Source organism: Ciona intestinalis, chromosome 8 (assembly GCF_000224145.3).
Source record: "Ciona intestinalis chromosome 8, KH, whole genome shotgun sequence".
NCBI lineage: Eukaryota > Metazoa > Chordata > Ascidiacea > Phlebobranchia > Cionidae > Ciona > Ciona intestinalis.
Window position 1 is genome coordinate 820,314 of NC_020173.2, and position 17,705 is coordinate 838,018.

General features: G+C 35.3%; 3 protein-coding genes across 3 annotated transcripts; all 3 read left to right on the plus strand.

Moving 5' to 3' along the window:
* The first annotated feature begins 6 nt into the window (after positions 1-6).
* Positions 7-3,687, plus strand: LOC100185480. The gene is made up of 7 exons (XM_002132103.5): positions 7-40; positions 131-274; positions 381-527; positions 604-759; positions 1,037-1,387; positions 1,858-1,992; positions 2,075-3,687. The coding sequence occupies exons 1-7, from the start codon at positions 25-27 to the stop codon at positions 2,269-2,271; spliced, it is 1,146 nt and encodes a 381-aa protein (XP_002132139.1). The 5' UTR covers positions 7-24; the 3' UTR covers positions 2,272-3,687.
* A 2,134-nt stretch (positions 3,688-5,821) lies between these two features.
* LOC100182338 lies at positions 5,822-7,030 on the plus strand. The gene is made up of 4 exons (XM_026835535.1): positions 5,822-5,908; positions 5,983-6,252; positions 6,322-6,551; positions 6,761-7,030. Exons 1-4 carry the CDS (start codon positions 5,854-5,856, stop codon positions 6,974-6,976), a joined length of 771 nt encoding a protein of 256 aa, XP_026691336.1. The 5' UTR covers positions 5,822-5,853; the 3' UTR covers positions 6,977-7,030.
* A 2,305-nt stretch (positions 7,031-9,335) lies between these two features.
* On the plus strand, positions 9,336-17,532 carry LOC100175293 (baculoviral IAP repeat-containing protein 2-like). Its single transcript, XM_018812854.2, has 13 exons — positions 9,336-9,620; positions 10,656-10,718; positions 11,731-11,890; positions 12,002-12,248; positions 12,456-12,504; positions 12,904-13,049; positions 13,349-13,431; positions 13,791-13,976; positions 14,612-14,868; positions 15,264-15,363; positions 15,425-15,742; positions 16,321-16,517; positions 16,942-17,532. Exons 1-12 carry the CDS (start codon positions 9,554-9,556, stop codon positions 16,508-16,510), a joined length of 1,866 nt encoding a protein of 621 aa, XP_018668399.1. The 5' UTR covers positions 9,336-9,553; the 3' UTR covers positions 16,511-16,517; positions 16,942-17,532.
* Positions 17,533-17,705: the final 173 nt, after the last annotated feature.

A 17,705-nucleotide genomic window follows, 5' to 3' on the forward strand; every position in this document is an offset into this window, starting at 1 on the left:
GCGTTTTGGAAACGGACGCTTCGAATGCTAACAACAAGAGGTAATATTATTTTTAACGCAACATTTATACAAATATAATCCCACAAAATATTAGTGAATTTTGCTGAATATTTCTTTGTTTCAAACATAGGTTTTGGACCCCCATTTATGAGGAAGAACAGAACTTGTATGCGCAGTTGTGCAACTAACAACCAATGTCCAACCAGAGATGAAGCTTGGAACCGTCTTCAGCAAACATCACAAGAATGTCGATCCTGTGTCGTCGAAAGATGCGGTATGTTTAAAACCAACCTTGGAAGTTCTGCATTGCACTTAAGATACATTAGAATATAATATACTCAGAATTTAGTGTAAATCATTTCAATTACCACATTTTACAGGACCATTCAACAGAGCCAATAGAAGCGAGGTGGCCGATTGCATCACAGAAGCAAAGGCTGAATGTACAGGATGTCCAACCTTATCGTCCAGTGAACAAACCAACATGAGAAGTTGTAGAAAGTGCATTCGCGACTGCGATGTTGATGGTAAATATTATTCATCATCAAAACATAAAAAAGTCAAAAAGTATAACGACTTTCTGAACGCTTTGTTTCTTTACAGATGATGATGTTTCTGTTGGATTCGTTGGCATCGAGTTTGGAATGTTTAGAATGTGGCCCTTCGGATTACTGGGTATGGAAGGAAACGATACCGAACATGGGGTGTCTGGTATGTTCCCTGAACTTGGCGGAAATCCGTTGGGTGGTTTAATGCCAGGTATATGTCCGCGAATTATTTGCGCTTACTTTTATTAAGTTTGATATTTGTTGCAAACTTTTTAAGATTAAGTAATTCTAATAATATTTACTACTTTTTAATATTGCCGTTTGAATTCGTCTCTTTGATTACTTTACCGAGATTAAAAAATGGGAAAAACGATAAGACAGAATATATAGCGACCAAACTAGAGTCGTTAGAATATGCCTATAAAGAAAACTATTTACATTTATTGGTCGAGAAATATTTATTGTCGATATCTACCGTTTTTTTACAGTTGCTCCTTTCCAAGCATTTCCTTTATCTGGGAGTTTGACTTCGATGTTTGGACCAATAAACATGGATGAAGATTCGAACGACGAAGATGAAAATGATGATTCGACCACCAGTATGTACACTGGTTTTAGTGGGGGGCAAGGTCAGTCTCCATTCAGAGGTCCACCAGGAGGTATAAGACCTATCGGTGGCAGAGTAACGCCAATGGGTGGAGGACTTAGACCAATGGGTGGAGGAATTAGACCAATGGGTGGAGGAATGAGACCAATGGGTGGAGGAATGAGACCAATAGGCGGAGGAACGGGAGGCCCAACATCCGGAACAGGAGGATTTGGCTTTGGTAGACTAGGAGGTAAAAAAGATTTATTGTTAGATTTGGTTTTCTCAAACTGCTTGACAATATTTCTTTGTTAAATAAAGTTTTCTTAAAACTTTCATCAATGTTATTCTTAACTTCCGGCTCCGTGACAAAGGGGTTAGCGCGCCTGTCTCTAACCCAGAGGTAATGGGTTCAAGGCTCATGGCTGCCACCATTCTAGACATATGTGTTCTTGGGCAAGACACTTAACGGCAATTGCATAAATCCAGTTGTCACTGATGGGTTGTCACTAAAAATCAGCCATACATAAAATAAAATAATTACCCACAAAGTAACATACTTGGTAACTCGTAAGCTGGCACGGAGGTATGAAACAGAACAATCGTGTTTAACGACTGTAGTTTTCCAGTCACACGAGGATAAAGTAAGATTCATTCATTGCTAGATTTAGTTTTTTCAAAGTGTGTGACCTCTACATTAAGGTTATTCTTAACTTGGTTTAGGAGCCTTGTCACCGGCTATGAGACAATGTATGCAAGGATGTGCAACTAGCAACGCGTGTCTTACAAGATCTCAAGCTTGGTCCGCAATAAGAAGCACAACGACAGGGTGTATTTCCTGCGTAAGGCAGCAATGCGGTAAGTATGCAGTAAGACTGCTAATCGTATATGGGAGAAATCTATATAAAGTAGAGGACGATTATTAACTTTGTCAACACAGGCACAACTCAACCGCAACAAATGAACGAGATATCGAGCTGTGTGATCTCTGCTCGAATCAACTGCCCGTCTTGTCCACGGCCTTCTACGGTGGAACAAATGCAAATGCAGCAATGCCGCACTTGCCTTGTTAACTGCGTAAGGTCCAGTTCAGGACTGGCCTCTGCTGGTTTGGACACCTTGAGAAAGTGGGGGTAATACATGCGTATAACATCCCATCATCATATTCGCAGTTGTGTAATACTTGCGATTTGGTCGTTTTAAATTAAAAAAAATGCATTACACAGTTTGATTGTTTGCAGATCAATTGTCAGGGTGTCTTCTTACTGTTGAGATTTATTCATATATATAGTTAAGTGAGGAAAGACGGGGGGGGGGAGGCATTTAACCACATATTGACCAATAGGTGGCGATACCACGAATTATTCACTGTAGCTTACCGTCGTGCTTATTCCTCTTACTCACAACAACACTTAACTCAGTTCATGCACTCTTGTATATCATGTTACTACAGACTACGATACGCATATATACGCAACAATTTTACGATGAGAGACACACAAACAAAATACCAGCGTGATAGCTGCAGCGTCTGGATACGTAACAGCAGGGGTGTTTTGTTTGACTTCAGACCTTGCAGTTACGTTCCACGACTTCCGCGATACGCATTTGTAGTTCTAAATATGCCGATAGAACGACCTAGAAACTTACATGCACAAAGCATATAGTGGTATGGGGAAAGATGGCACATCTTTTCATTTTACTTTATCGTACCATTTGGTAGTAGTAAACAAAGAACATTTAAAGAATTGTAAAACCATATCCTCACGACTTGTTGCAACTCGACACCTAAAGTGACGTCACGATACCCAACCACAATACTCCGTCAATCAATGTCAGCACTGCGAGTAAGACTTATCTCATGGCGAGACTATTCTCATGAAAACAACCTGTTTATTCAGTGGCGGCTATAGACTCTCATTGACCGTTGTGAAAACGTGATCAGGTTATTATTAAACACTTGCGTTGGAGCATGAAGTTGTGACAATCTTCAAGTGCAAGTGATTGCTAAATTTCGAAAATATTTTTCATATATCTTTTTATTATATCAGTATAATTATACCAGCATAAACCTACACAACTACAATGTCGGGAAATAAAACGGGACAAAAGATATTTTCGATTGTGCATCTTTGTCATGTAAACTTTATATATATAACGTTAAAACGGTATTTTTATCTTAAATTAAAGCTATATTGACCCGTGCCTATCTTTCTCGTGTAAGTTTTTTACAAAACTAAAACTATTATGAGACCAACGGTAATATATGTTCGGATATTATATTCTAAAGACGTCCCGTCTTACCCCCACAGTACTATATGTGGCATTTGCACATTTTCATTTAACAAATTACCCAGTCAAGTTTTGCTTCATAAAAGGCATATTATACCCGCATTATTCCACATTATAATCTCTGACATTTTTATTTAAAGAGAAACAATAAAATGTATTCACACCATTTAAACCTAAACCAAAAGTGGTGTCGAAAACCAATCGCAATGTTGTAACATGCAAACATATTTTAACTGAATAAAACCGCCAACCGCACAAGAATTTACAACTAGGAAAACTATCGGTACGTTTTCATTTCACTTCTACCTCGTTGTGTTCTTGTTACCTCTTACAATACCTATTTTATTTCGTGACTTTTTTCGTGAATTTCGTGAACTAATCTAACAACTCTTGCAAAAAAGGCACTAAACTTGCGAAAATTTAATCGATAAAACAGATAAACGGTAGAACGATCGCACTACCGGATAGTAGGCAGGAGATAAGATGCATACTGATGATGATAATATGTAAACAAGCAAAAATCTAATCATGTAGGCGCGCATAATAAAACTCACGAACCCATCGCTTTTGGCGGCAATAAGCCAATCCCCGCAAGTTTAGGTGCGACTTCTACAAATGGAAAACCCTGGGAAACCTTAATGTTACATCGCATTAAAAGCATGTTGCTTACAATTTTATATAAGTTGTAGCTGAAAAAAAAATAATCAACTTACAACTTAAAAGACCATTGTAGCTTAGATTAAGTTTAAATTAAACACAACTAGGTGAGAGACATAATACAGTAGCTTATAAAGTCTCATCTGATAAAAACTGGTCACCTGTATTTTCTTGTGCCATTAGTAGTAAATAAGAAAATTAAAGAATTATTAAAACTGCATTACCACGACTCGTTCTCTTACAGGATACTTTATTATATATGTCCCTTACATATGTTTAATCCAAAATTAATCTACGCCTAAACGGTCTTTTAATTTGTAATGTGCTTAACTATTACTGATTTCATAATCAGCTACACAGGTCTACCACAACAAAACTAAAACGGGCGCGAAGAATTATCTTACCATACTTTTTCATATTCACCGTTGCTCTATACTCGATCCTTTCTCTTATAAGCTATCCCCCTCTTAATCCTGCAGCCACGACACGTCTTTCTAATTGTGCTTTGACCCTCGTTGTTGTGCTCCAAAAGGGAAACACAGCTGTGTCGTCTCGTTATAACAGAAAACGTTACTCCAGCCCTCTGTCTCGACCAACGGGGAGAGTCTGTTTTCGTGAGAATAGTCTCCCATGAGATATGGCGTGTCCACAGTACTGACATTGATAAATTGAAAATTGAGATTGTGTAATATGACGTCACTTTGAGCGTCGAATTCTAACAAACTATAAACTGCGCGAGACAAATCACGACACTGTGCGGCCGCGTATTTGCGCAGCTAGACGGAACATTGATTGTAGGTGGTTTTCATATGAATGAATAAAACTTGCTTTATCCCCGCGTAGCTGGTGGATTGTATAAATTGTCAGCATAAAAAAAAATAATAATAATAACAATCACTCACGAATTTACATACGTGGTAACTTGTAAGCTGACACGAGGTGTATGATGCAGAATATAACGACTGTCGTTTTCCGGTAAAATATATTCATTCGTTTAACATCTCGGGTCAATGTATTTTAGTATGGCTGACAATTCAGACAAACCATTAGCGACCACTAGTTCGGGGCAATTATAGTTAAGTGTCTTGAGCCCAAAGACAGACTCACAATGGTAGCAGCGACAAGGCTTGAACCCATGACCTCTGTGTTTGAGGGTCGTAGGACTGATAGGTTAGATTTTCATATTCGAGCCTATTATTTACCGGAACACTAGCTGAGTGTAAGGTCCCGGCAGTCATCCTTTATTTACTGCATGTTAACTCGGAAATGCAGAAGCTTGGTTTGCCTTTGCTGTAGTTTTCGTCACCTGTTTTTGTCCCCGCCTTTTGCGTATACCTATTATCGCTGGTGATGGTCGGCGCGAATTCACGTGTAAAAAATTAAAAACTTTCGCGTGGTATTGAGATTCAACCAGTTGTATCTAATTTAGTTGGACCGTACTTCATTAACGGTTTGGTGTAAGAGCGTATGAAGACATGGCGATCAAACGCAAAATATATCTTATTTGTTTTATCTCTAATGTATTTGATCTTCGAATGAACTTTTTTATTCCGGTTGTTTTACTTGTAATGACCCGATTTAACTTTTATCTGGTGTTATATTTCGGTTGCTTAATTGTAAACAACACAAACGATACTTTACCTAGTTTGTTATCCTCATCGCAAATGCGCATGTCTCATTTGGTAATACTGTATAAGCGTTAAGCATATAGATGTTGTTTACCGAAGTTTTGTTTTAAATTTATTTCTGCATCGGAAGAATTAAATTAAAATGAAATATCTTGGGTTATTGGTCGTTATATACACTTTGACGATTCAAGAATCTGGTAAGTCGGTAAGATGTTGAGCCATTTAAAGATTTGAACTTCTTAACGTTTTTTTATGTGGATATATGTGACAGATCAAATCTTGTGGAATACTGGAAACTTTGAATTTTCTTCGTATTCTCCAAAAGCAAGCACAGAGGTAGAAATCCCTTATATGAGTTGCCAGACGGTGGCCCCTTTGTACGTAAGCGCAACAGCCAAACCCACAGACCCTTCACTGCCTTATAAATTCAACCTAACGATACTGAAAGTTAGTCTGACTAGTTTTGTGGTCAAATTAAAGAGAACTGACGATTCGACTGGTTGGTATGTGTCGTTGAACGTGGCATGGCTTGCATTCACAAGTAAGCACTTACTGTTTACCTTTATGAGCTCAACGAATCTTTGTTTCACAAACTTTCTGTGTTTCACAGGACAACCATTTATCTTTCGCAACACGGTGATCTGGCTTCGCGATTTTTCTTACGCGGTTGCCATGCAGCGTCAGGTGGCAGAGCAACAGTGCAACGAAGTTGGCGGTAAACTTGTAGAAATCTCTGATAAACAAATGTACGACGCAGTCTATAATCATGTCGAGAAGAACTTTATATTTGATAATCGAACCGCAATTTGGTTTTGGTTGGGTTCCAGTTATGACTACCAGGTAAAGAACGTAAATTATCGGCGCGTGGTGGCGCAACGACAGTGGGTTTACCATGGAAGTAATGTTTCATACACGATACACACTTGCTCTCTCTTACGAAATATACGTATGTAGGCTATAACTTGTTGAGTGTTATTTTTATGGGTATTTAAAAATTTAAAACATTTTGTATACACCACCTAACAATTCATTACTTTTGTATTATGTAGAACAGCATGGTTGTACAAAGCAATGGAGAAGCAGGTTATAATGGGACTTGGGTCGTCGGTTTTCCCAACAAGAAACATAGTTGGCGTGGCCTACTCGTGCTGATTGTGTCACCTGGAGGAAATAAAACCTTAAGCGGGATGCAAAATCGGTCATCGAAATTTTATTCATGCGGAAACACCAAATGCACTTCACTTTGTGCAATGAGACTTCCATAAACCACGGGGCGCGGTTTTAGATGTTTCTTTGAATATCGACAAGTAACTGAAAATTTGACGTATATATATTACTGTACACTATTAAGTATTTCTGCATTTAAGTTATAACCTGTGCATATTACTATTTGTAAAACTGTATAATGGCTTTATTTAAACCGACAAAACTAAATGGTCGTTATAAAATTGCAAGCAAATTATAGACGTTTATGTAATAAAATAAACTGACGCTCAAAAGCCACGCTTTTTACCTGAAACTCTTTCCCACATCTTATATCCGTATCATATTTTAATGACTGTAGTTTTGTTGTTCATTAAATTATCTTCGTTCTTTAAATAATATGATCTTTGCTATTGTTTTCGAAAAGAAAAAGAAAAACCCTGTGTTCGTCATTTAAATACAACATTTTATAAAACTGTAGAAATCACGTTCAGCCCCTAAAAGCTCTGTGTTTAATATTTTGTATGTAGGTACGTAACTTAAAGGGCAATGGCTAAAACACGAATGCAATTACTCTTAGCCATCTAGTGCAACCGATACTACATAGCCGAATCAACTGATGTTATAACACAGTAAATTAACTAACACGTGTATTTATAACAACTAAAAGTATGTGTTATACCAAATAATATTTTTTACCACATTAATAAAAAAGGGTAGGGAAGATGGGACACCTTTACATTCCATTTACTCATTACTTGGCAGTAAACAAAGAACATTTAAAGAATTTTGAAATTGTATCCTCGCGAGGATATCTGGATCTCTTGTGCTAAAGGTGTCCCGTCTCCCCCACCCTCTACCATATAGTATTGTATTTCTAATAATAAAATTATTTGTTAATTAAAATTAACCAAGGATTTTAAACTGTTCTGTCTTACGCTGTCGGTTTCCGAATTGGTAAAATTACACTGGGTGTGCGAATCGTTAAATAACTCCTCGTGTGTTTTAATATACATATTTTGAATTGTATCACCGAAAATCATATGTCCTATATTTTGTTAGGGAAAGATTGGGCAATATGGGCTCAAGTGTCCCATCTTCCCCACTCCACTACATCATTTAAAAAGGTTCTATGATGGAGCAACAAGCAGCCGACACAAGGGTTAGATGCCGTTTACCTGAGCGATAATTCACGAGACTTTTCAAAACAGGACTGTTACCGCAGTGAAACAATGAAACATCTTACGTTGATCTTCCACTAAAGGGTAAGTTTTCAGGCGAGCTCGACATTTAAGTCAAACCAAATTTTAACATGTTCGAGGCTCTTCGTCGATAGCAAAACAATTGTTTGGCGGCGGTGTTTTATCATATTTTAAATCCCATCACGTTTTGGCTGCCCTATGCTGTGATGTCCTGCCTGATAAATCAATAAATTGGCTCACGTTTCTTCTTGCCCACTAAGCATGGTGGTTGCTATACATTGTTCAATCAGAGTATACTAAACAATAGTTTAAACCCGTTGGTTTTAACAATAGTTTAGAATACTCTGGTTAAAATTTCCATACATGGGCAGTAGTGCGTTCGTTGGTAGCAGTGTTTAAGTTGTTTGTTTTTAAACATCGCAATGCCTTAATAGTTGGTTTAGTTATGTTTAACCTTAATTACGCCATCGGTACTTGCACTATTGCGCCACCGACACTTAATCATGTCACAACACTCACGTTGTGGTGGTATATTTGTTCCGATCGACGTATTTGTACTGGTAGTATAGGCACAGATGAGAGAGGCCACTCGTAAACTCGTTATTTTTACGAGTGGCCTCTCTCATCTGTGGTATAGGTAGCAGTTTCATCCATACTTTATTGACCGCTTTAACATATAATATATATTTTTAAATGCTATTATAAAATTTAATCTTCTGGTTCCTAGGATCAAAAACGGTCGTAAAAGTTGTGTCTTCTGTACTATACAACTGATACAACCTTGTTTCTTTGTTGCTCGCAACAAAACTAATTCGATATACCACTGTTCATAGTTTAAATATTAAATTATTGTATATACATAGTAGTGGTACGGTGTTAGAACAACTCATATATAGAGTGTGAACACATTATAGAGCTAACATATTATGGACTAGACATTAAAAAGAAAAAGCGAAGGTGGGAGAGGAAACTATGTTGAAATTATGGTGTAATAATTATGATTCATCACAATTTTAAATTTATAGTCACCTTGTTGTTTCGTGTTTACTATTGGCACTTCGCAACTCGTAGGATGCTGTATGTGGCAGCAGTGCCAGGTTAATTAGTTTTCGTTTAGTTTTTACTTTAAATAATAGTAAGTACTGTGTATTTACTTTAGTAAAGAATTCTTACCAATTATGTGCAGTGTGTTGATATGTTGTAGGAAATTAGGAATGGTTTGGGTTTATTGGTTATGGTTAGTAGGGAAGGATTCTTCTCCAGCACTGATACAAAATACTGATATATTGTTGTTTTACACAGAGCTAATGTCAATGGAGTGATAATTTTCGTCTTGTGATTTGTGTGTGAAGTGTGACATAGTACAGTTTTTATAATATTTTGTAAACTGCACGAACATTTTACAAAATATTATAAAAACTTTACTTTAAACCCAAGATGTTTTCTACATCAAACTCAAGCAGTCTTTCCACAAACCAATTTGATGGTCATGATTTTATTCAAGGTATTAGTTTAGTTTGTTATCTGTATATTATATTGTTGTATATATTGTATATATATATATATATATATACCATTAGATAATATAAATATACCCTAATTTGATACAATCGATTGGGTTTTAAAAAAATGTTGAACTTTTTTATACTAGCCTGAGCTGCCTGACAACTTTATAGTAGTTTTAATAACTTTGGTTTTTAAAGTTATATATGTATGTTATGTCCATTGTATTCTATTTATAAATACTAATACCCCAATCATCATTTTTCCCAAGCTTTCCTAAGTATGGTTGTTTACAGCTGGGGATGCACATGACAGAATTTCGAATCTGTGAGAATCGCATCCTTTTGTATTCGAATCTAATTACGGGATTCGGTGTTCTGTCTAATGAAGTCATCTTGTAAACTATAATAACAATTTTTAAAACTAAATAATTTTGAAAAAAAATATTTTTATGTTTCTGGGACTTTGGAGAGTAAACGTTTCGCAACGTCTTTTCATAGCCTACTATACGTTTCATGACGCAAAAACTACCCAATAGTACAATTTTTGGTCATTTTACAGCTCATGATCCAACAAGGTACTACGAAAGAGTCAATAAACTGACTTATGTGTTTTTTTCCTATAAACATAAAAAGATTCGAAACTCTAGATTCGTAAATTTTAGATTCGAAATAAAGTATTCCAGGATATCCTAGATTACTTAATTATTCTGTGATGTGCATCCTTATTTACAGCAAAACAGTTTCAAGCAGCAATACATCGACATGTTTATGTTTGTTCATATTTTATTTGACATTATAACTTCCTAAATTAATTATGTATGGTGTTTTTAAAAAATAGTTTCGTGCACAAAGCAAATTATAACTTGTATAATAAAAAGAAAGTTAATCCAATTGAAAAGTGAGCAAACCTGTAACCTTAAGCATTTATATACTACTAAGCCTCCAGTTAAAAAAAATCGCCTCTAGGTACGGTTTTCCAATAAATTTTATATTGCACAAATCCAAGACAAAACCCCTTTCAATTCTTATTACAGATAATTTGACCAGTGACATTGAGGTGGATGGCAGAATATCTCAAAGAATAAATGACCCACCTGGTGTGTATTGTTAGATTTTATTATTTTATGACACTATACACTCAATGAACCGAGATACATTGCTTGTTGTTCAGCTAATGCAAGGGACTTAAATTTTTGGGTATTCCCCTGTTATTGATGTGACTAATCTCATGTGACGTGTTTCCTGCGAATGTATGCAACAGTTAAATATGCACAGTTGCGTCTTTTATTCTTAGTGCTGATTCACCTCTAAATTTATCACACAGTAGGTCGATAGGTTTATAATGTAACTGTGGCCACAATACTATTTATTATCAAATAATTATATATTTATCTACGGTGCGCATGCGGGGCGTGCCATTAGATTATACTACTAGTACTGACATACTGAGTGACTCATTTAGTCCTGTAAAGTAGGCCTATAATTGTGCAATTTATTTTATTACATTAGGTTTGTTTGTCCTTCTATAATCATGTTATTTCATGAAATTATGCTCTAGTACACAACAACTGGGTGGGACAACTTTTTTTGGGCCATTATTGTGTTATAATTTAATGTCCAATTTAAAACTGGTATTGCCTGGTTGAACCAAGTTACATTTGAATGAATTATGTTTCAGATGACACAGAGAATAAATATTGGTTCATACTTTTGTTATATTTACTTTCATACATTCATGTTAATTTGTAAATATGTCCTACCACTGCATTGCATAGTTTAAATGTAATATTGCGTGATCTTAATAATTAATCATATATTATATACATATAGATAGATGAAGACAATTTTAGTATGGCTTATCCAAAATGTGTTTTATACTAATACAATGTTTTTCAATCAATTTTTAAGTTTTTTTTTGTAGCCTATGCACTAAATTCTAAAACTACATTTCACACACATTTTGTAAGCTTACAAGTTATAATAATACATGACTTATATTTTATCCAGTCTAACCATATGTGTTTAAGGAGTACTAACACAGGACGAAAAGTAGAAAACAATCAATGTATGTATATATGTTGTGTAGTTTCTGTTAATTTTATATTTAAGGTCAAAAGAGTTTGTACATTTTACCTGGAGATACGGAAAGAGAGATTTATCGTCTTACAACGTACATTAAATATCCACAAAATGCACCAATTGATGTTGTTCTTCTTGCTAAACATGGATTCTACTATACTGGCTACAAAGACAGAGTAAAATGTTTCAGGTTTGAAATTGGTTTGTTTAGTTCTGTACACTAAACTAAATGTATGCTGGTAATATTCATAAAAAAGTGTCTTGCTCTTGCATCCCATAAATGGCCAAGGTAATGTTTTAGTTGTGGAGTAAATATTGATGGTTGGTCTATTGGTGATGATCCCACTTCTGAACGTTGGCACTTCACCAACTGTGATCTGGTGAGCGGGAAAGATGAAAGAAATGTTCCAGTTGCAAGTTTACTGAAAGGGAGGAAACCGAAAATTGAATTCAGCAAAAGTAACAATATTTCAGCAACGGATGTTTCGGATCAAAACTCACAATCAATAGAACATATTTCAATGGAATCCACAGAACAGAGCAATGATGTAAGTAGACACATGTTGTGAAATTATAAATCCAGGCCTCCAGGGACCTCTTACAACCATATCTATACGCCCTATTTTTGTCCCCAAAACAAAACATGTTTATAAATAAAACCTAAAACTGTTTTGATTATGTAACGCAACAGTCAAATTGGTGTCTTATAAACATCTTCAAGGTTAGAATTAAATTTTATTCACTGTTTTATATAGAATACCGCACAACAAGTATTGCAGTCCGATATATCGTCAGCACCAACAGGTAATATAATGATGATTACACCATACGTCAAACGCCCTCAGGACATTTGGCTTTTGTTATAATGAAATAGTTCTGTCTTTGTCAATCTTGTTTTTGTTCATGTGTGGATTGGTAACACTTGTTAACCTTTTAATTCTACCATGATTGATATGCTAGACTTTGTATATCACTATTTTAAATCATTCAAACTTGTGGGCAACTCTTGCTCCCTTATAAAATTTGAATCTGTTGTCTTTGTGCCGGTTTATCAATATTTAGATAACATTTCTGTGTTAATGTCATTTTGGACAATTCATTAGGGGGTTAATTAAGGCAATTTCTTTAGCCAAGGACGTTGGTACCAACATAAATGCGTTCAAATTCCTACTGTAATCAAATATTAAGTATTTTGTCTTCCAGATGTTACAAACATGACACAAACATTAAGTACAATACAAATTCAAAACAAAAAATCCAGCAATGTTAGCAATGGGAGTGGTAACAAAAATCCAAATGAAGTTTACATGACAGCAAGATATGTCCCTCCAGCAATACCAAATAACCCGGTATAAATATAAATAATGTTGTTGTAAAACTTGTGCGCTATTTTAAATATATAGCCTATGTATTTAGTATATTTTTATTGTATAAAAACATAGCTTGTGTATTATATAAAAAAAGTACTGATTAAGAGTAATAGTCATTTGCAAAATCCTCATTTTTAAAATTAATTTTATTAGGATCGCAACTAGGTGTTATGGTCTGGGTATTTTAAAAAACTTTTCCCTTGCTATACCTCTCTTTGTAGTTCCCCTTTAGTTTGTTAAAATCTAAGAATAAAGTTTTAAAACCTTTTTTATTTTAGGGTTTAAATTTTGCCAGCATTGTTGATCCTTTACATAAACAACTACTTTCTGAAATGCAGCTTTGTAAAGAAAGTGAAAGAAGGTATTTTAATTATTCAATAAAAACTAAAACATGGCATTTTTCATGAACTGAATTTTTGGCACCAAAAATTAACAGAGAGTTTATTAAACCTTTATATTATTATGTTGTAGTGTTTCTGTATGGAAGACAAATCATTTTCTTTTTAATAAATAAAAAGCAATGTCATTTTTTTAATCCAAACTATTATCTCTAATATAATGTGTATACAGATTTTATTACTGTCTTAATTCCTTGTGCTATTGGTTTTTCTTTAAGCAGATCATAACTAGATTTCCAGGCAGTTACTCCAACTATTGATTTTCTTTTAAAATTGCTGATATTTTCAAGTTAAAATAATTTTTTTTAATCCAATTTTACAGGCGTTCATTTGATTCTTGGAGCACGGCTTTTTCTGTTGAATATATTGAAGCATTGGCAAGATCAGGTTTCTTTTATCTTGGGAATTTAGATCGAACCCAGTGTTTCTCATGTACTGGGGTGCTAAGAAATTGGAGGTCCAATGACAACATTGATTCAGAACACATTAAACATTTTCCACACTGCAAGTAAGTATATGTGGGCACCAATCTCACACTTTTGACTTGTTTAAGTCCAAGAATCTAACTAAAAATTCATGAATTGACACATTAATGTTGACTGAAATGTTTTACAAAAACGTTTTTTGGAACTATGCAAGTAAATAATTAGGTATAAACCTTAAACAATATCTAGATGCTTGTTTTAAAGTAACGGTTTCTTTGTGTTGGTATTTGAATTTGAAACCAATGTTCGGTTAAATAGCATTGACAATTTGATATAATCTGCACACTAGAACACATCAAAGCACAAAATCATTAGATGGACTTACTAATGGGCAAAAATTCTATAACTAGGTGGTTGTAAAATACAAATTTCTTACTTTTATTAATTATTAATTCACTTCACTTAACAAACCGGATGCTAATTTTGAAGTTATACTTCGAAATTCTATCACATGCCTAAATCTTTATCTTGAATAAAAAGATAAATCTGAATTTCTGCTCCTGAACTAAGTATCATGTAGTAAATATGATGTGGTGTTGCTTGAAATACATCTAAAACTATTCGCTATAATGGGCCGCAAGCTGTGTATCTGTAATACAACTTAACTGTATTTACTTCAATTATAATTCAGATAAATAAGTTATTACTTCATCAACAGGTTAATGATTGGTACTGAAGATAGAAACATAGGTCTTCCAGTTGGAAATGATGCTTCTTCCTCTGATGGAATGCCAGAACCAGTAGATCCTGATCAAGAAGAACAGCATCAATTAGCAAAAATCTTTCCGCTCAGAAATCCAGTCAACTCTTCTATGAAAAACTTGTCATCACGACTCAGCACTTTTGAAAGATGGCCACGTCATAAAACTGTTGCAACTCCAAATCAAATCGCGAAATCCGGGTTTTTTTACTTGGGTATGAATAAATAAATAAAACTTATATGTCCTTGACCGGTGCGATAAAGGCAAACATGGTGTTTTATATCATACTCCCACTGTGCGCTTACCATTTACCATGTGTATAGTTTTTTGAGTGACTGCTTTACCATGGGTCAATGGGTGACAACTTTAATAACTCGCTAGTGCCCACTGGTTTGAAGCAATGACTGTTAAAGTGTCACAAAAGTAGCACCATACCCAATATCATTTGGTTAAGGTATCAGTACTCTGCCCACTGAGCTACGGTGCCGGACAGTAATCGGGGTAACTTTAAAATCATCAAAAGCACATCACTTTGTATAAGATGAACAATAATATGATGACTTTATTGTACTGCCTCCAAAACAACCACCAATGATTGTAACTGTTTAGGTGACCGAGATCGTGCTAAGTGTTGGTATTGCAACGGTGGGTTGCAAAACTGGGGTCTGAGAGACGAACCATGGACGGAGCATGCTAAGTGGTATCCTGGGTATGTGGTGCAAAACAATAACACCACGAACTGTTTATTTTCATTCAATTATTTTTCACAGCTGTGAGTTTGTACTGCGAAGCAAAGGCATTAAATTTGTTCGAGACATCTATCTGAAAGATCCGAACATCCCAAGACCTGAGATCTCAAATGGTAGAACGGAGTATCTTGATCCTTTAGTGTTGAGCCCACCTTCAGCTTCCAACGTTCCAAGTGCTGGTGATGTGCTCGCTCACTTTTCACCCCCGCCACCGGATGCAGTAGAGAGAATGCCAACCAATGGTCCATATGATATAGACGCGGAGATGGGAAGTGAGATTGTCTTGGCTGCGCAGACTATGGGGTTTCAACCAAATCACATACGAGTGGTTGTTGAAAGGTGGGGTACTTAATTTGCATTTCTAAAATAGCTGTATCTGTATATTATTGGTAAAATTAGTGAATTAATATGGTTTATCTGCTAGTTAGGCCAGTAGTTGCATTATACATACCTATTGCTAAATTTTTTTTAATAATAAGACCACTTGGTTTACATTCGTGCCATTTCACATCTATAACATTTGAGATATGAATGAATGTAACTTACTTATCCTCGCATGGCTGGAAAACGACAGTCGTTATCAGACGGGTTTAACACCGCGTGCCAGCTTCTGAGTTACCATGTATGTTACTTTGTGTGTAATTATTTTGGGGGGATTTTTTTTTATTATGGCTGATAATTTGGATACACCCACAATGGTAACAGCGTCGAGCCTCGAATCCATTACCTCTGGGTTACAGGCAGACGCACTAACCACTATGCCATGGCGACGGTCCCCTTTCATTTTAATGCCTCCTGGAATTAAATTTTGCAAGGGTTTGCTCCAGTTTTATATTATCATCACACATTCGCCAATATGTACTTTTTAAGTATTCTCTCTGACCAAACCATTCGCTTATAAAACTAATATATTTTAGACACTTTGCTGAGCATGGAGTAGGCTACCAGACTGTAGCAAGTCTCATTGATGCGATGTTATCGTATGATGATCAAGCAGATCAAGCAGAACAAGCAGAACAAGCAGAATCAACCTCAGTCGGTTTGAAGAGAAATAACGTTATATTAAATCATCAAAACATTAAACAGCAAAAAATGGATGAAGTATAAGAACATGGTATGTTTAGCTTTAAAGATGAATTTTTAATAAAACTTATTAATTGTTGTGTGGCGAGCCCAGGGCAACAACAGTCATTATAAAATGGATGTTTTATTCATTCGATCTAACTCGTGCCCGCTTACCACTTCCACTAATGTAACTTTAATTTCAAATTAATTATACTTCTGAACTGGTGGTGATAGGCCATACAAAACAAAAAAATTAACACTTGATTGTTATACTTCATTATAAACCGCTACTTGTGCTGTACAGTTTATATTGCTTTTATAGCCCTGTGTTGGTGGCAAAGAAATAGTGCCGTAAATAACTGTCGGCACTGCTGATATTATACTGTAATACGGTGTAGGTCTGTAGGAAACTACATGTAAACAATATTCACATACTTGTATAGAAACATTTATGTATTAAATTCTATTTTCAGACAAAAGAAAAGGAAACAAAAGATAAGCGTTTGAACAACGCAGAAAGTTTGTTTAATATTTACTTCATTACTGTACAATAAATGTTTCTCTTTGTTGCTTTAGTTTATGTATTAAATGTAAAGTTGTATTGTATACACTTTCATTTGTTTTGCCAACAAAAGCTACTGTATGGTATATACATGCAAATTGGTAAACTTAGCTTTGCTCATTGTAAATTGACATTGAAGTGTTAAATTTCACATGCTGATATGACAGAGTGTGCTGATAACGCGTGTGGCCCCTTCCTTAATAAAGTGAAGATCATACTGCGTATATCTAAACAGAAAATTCCACATTTAATATACATCTGGTATATTTACATACTTACAGTCATACAATTTTACCTGTGAAATATTTGATTGAAGAAATACTTGTTTTACCTAAGCCTATAACGTCATATCACAGGCTTGGCTAAACTAAAGTTTTGTTTGGTGTAAGGTACATGTGCATTATGTTCTTCTTTCTAGTTAGCTGGTGGAAATGCTTTCTTTTCTGCAGTTTGTGCTTCTAAATACAAGTTGACATATCTGCATGCTAATGTGAAAACACAACACTTCTGTTAACAGAGTTGATTGTTTGTTTGAAATAGTCAGAACTAGATATACAATTTGCAGAATCTTAAGGTCTTTGAATAGCTGATACTTAGTTGTCCTTACGTGCTTACGAATTACCTCGTCTGTAACTTTGTGGGTGATCATTATACTCTGTGTTACTAACAATTTAG

What these genes read in the sequence shown, in the direction of transcription:
- LOC100185480 (XM_002132103.5), top strand. An exon ending in TCGCGACTGCGATGTTGATG is followed by an intron (nt 528 to 603) that starts GTAAATATTATT and finishes GTTTCTTTACAG; the next exon opens with ATGATGATGTTTCTGTTGGA. An exon ending in TGGCTTTGGTAGACTAGGAG is followed by an intron (nt 1,388 to 1,857) that starts GTAAAAAAGATT and finishes AACTTGGTTTAG; the next exon opens with GAGCCTTGTCACCGGCTATG.
- LOC100182338 (XM_026835535.1), top strand. Translation starts at nt 5,854, where the DNA reads ATGAAATATCTTGGGTTATTGGTCGTTATATACACTTTGACGATTCAA. An exon ending in TTTGACGATTCAAGAATCTG is followed by an intron (nt 5,909 to 5,982) that starts GTAAGTCGGTAA and finishes TATATGTGACAG; the next exon opens with ATCAAATCTTGTGGAATACT. An exon ending in GGCATGGCTTGCATTCACAA is followed by an intron (nt 6,253 to 6,321) that starts GTAAGCACTTAC and finishes TGTGTTTCACAG; the next exon opens with GACAACCATTTATCTTTCGC.
- LOC100175293 (XM_018812854.2), top strand. Translation starts at nt 9,554, where the DNA reads ATGTTTTCTACATCAAACTCAAGCAGTCTTTCCACAAACCAATTTGAT. An exon ending in GACAGAGTAAAATGTTTCAG is followed by an intron (nt 11,891 to 12,001) that starts GTTTGAAATTGG and finishes GTAATGTTTTAG; the next exon opens with TTGTGGAGTAAATATTGATG. An exon ending in CATGCTAAGTGGTATCCTGG is followed by an intron (nt 15,364 to 15,424) that starts GTATGTGGTGCA and finishes TATTTTTCACAG; the next exon opens with CTGTGAGTTTGTACTGCGAA.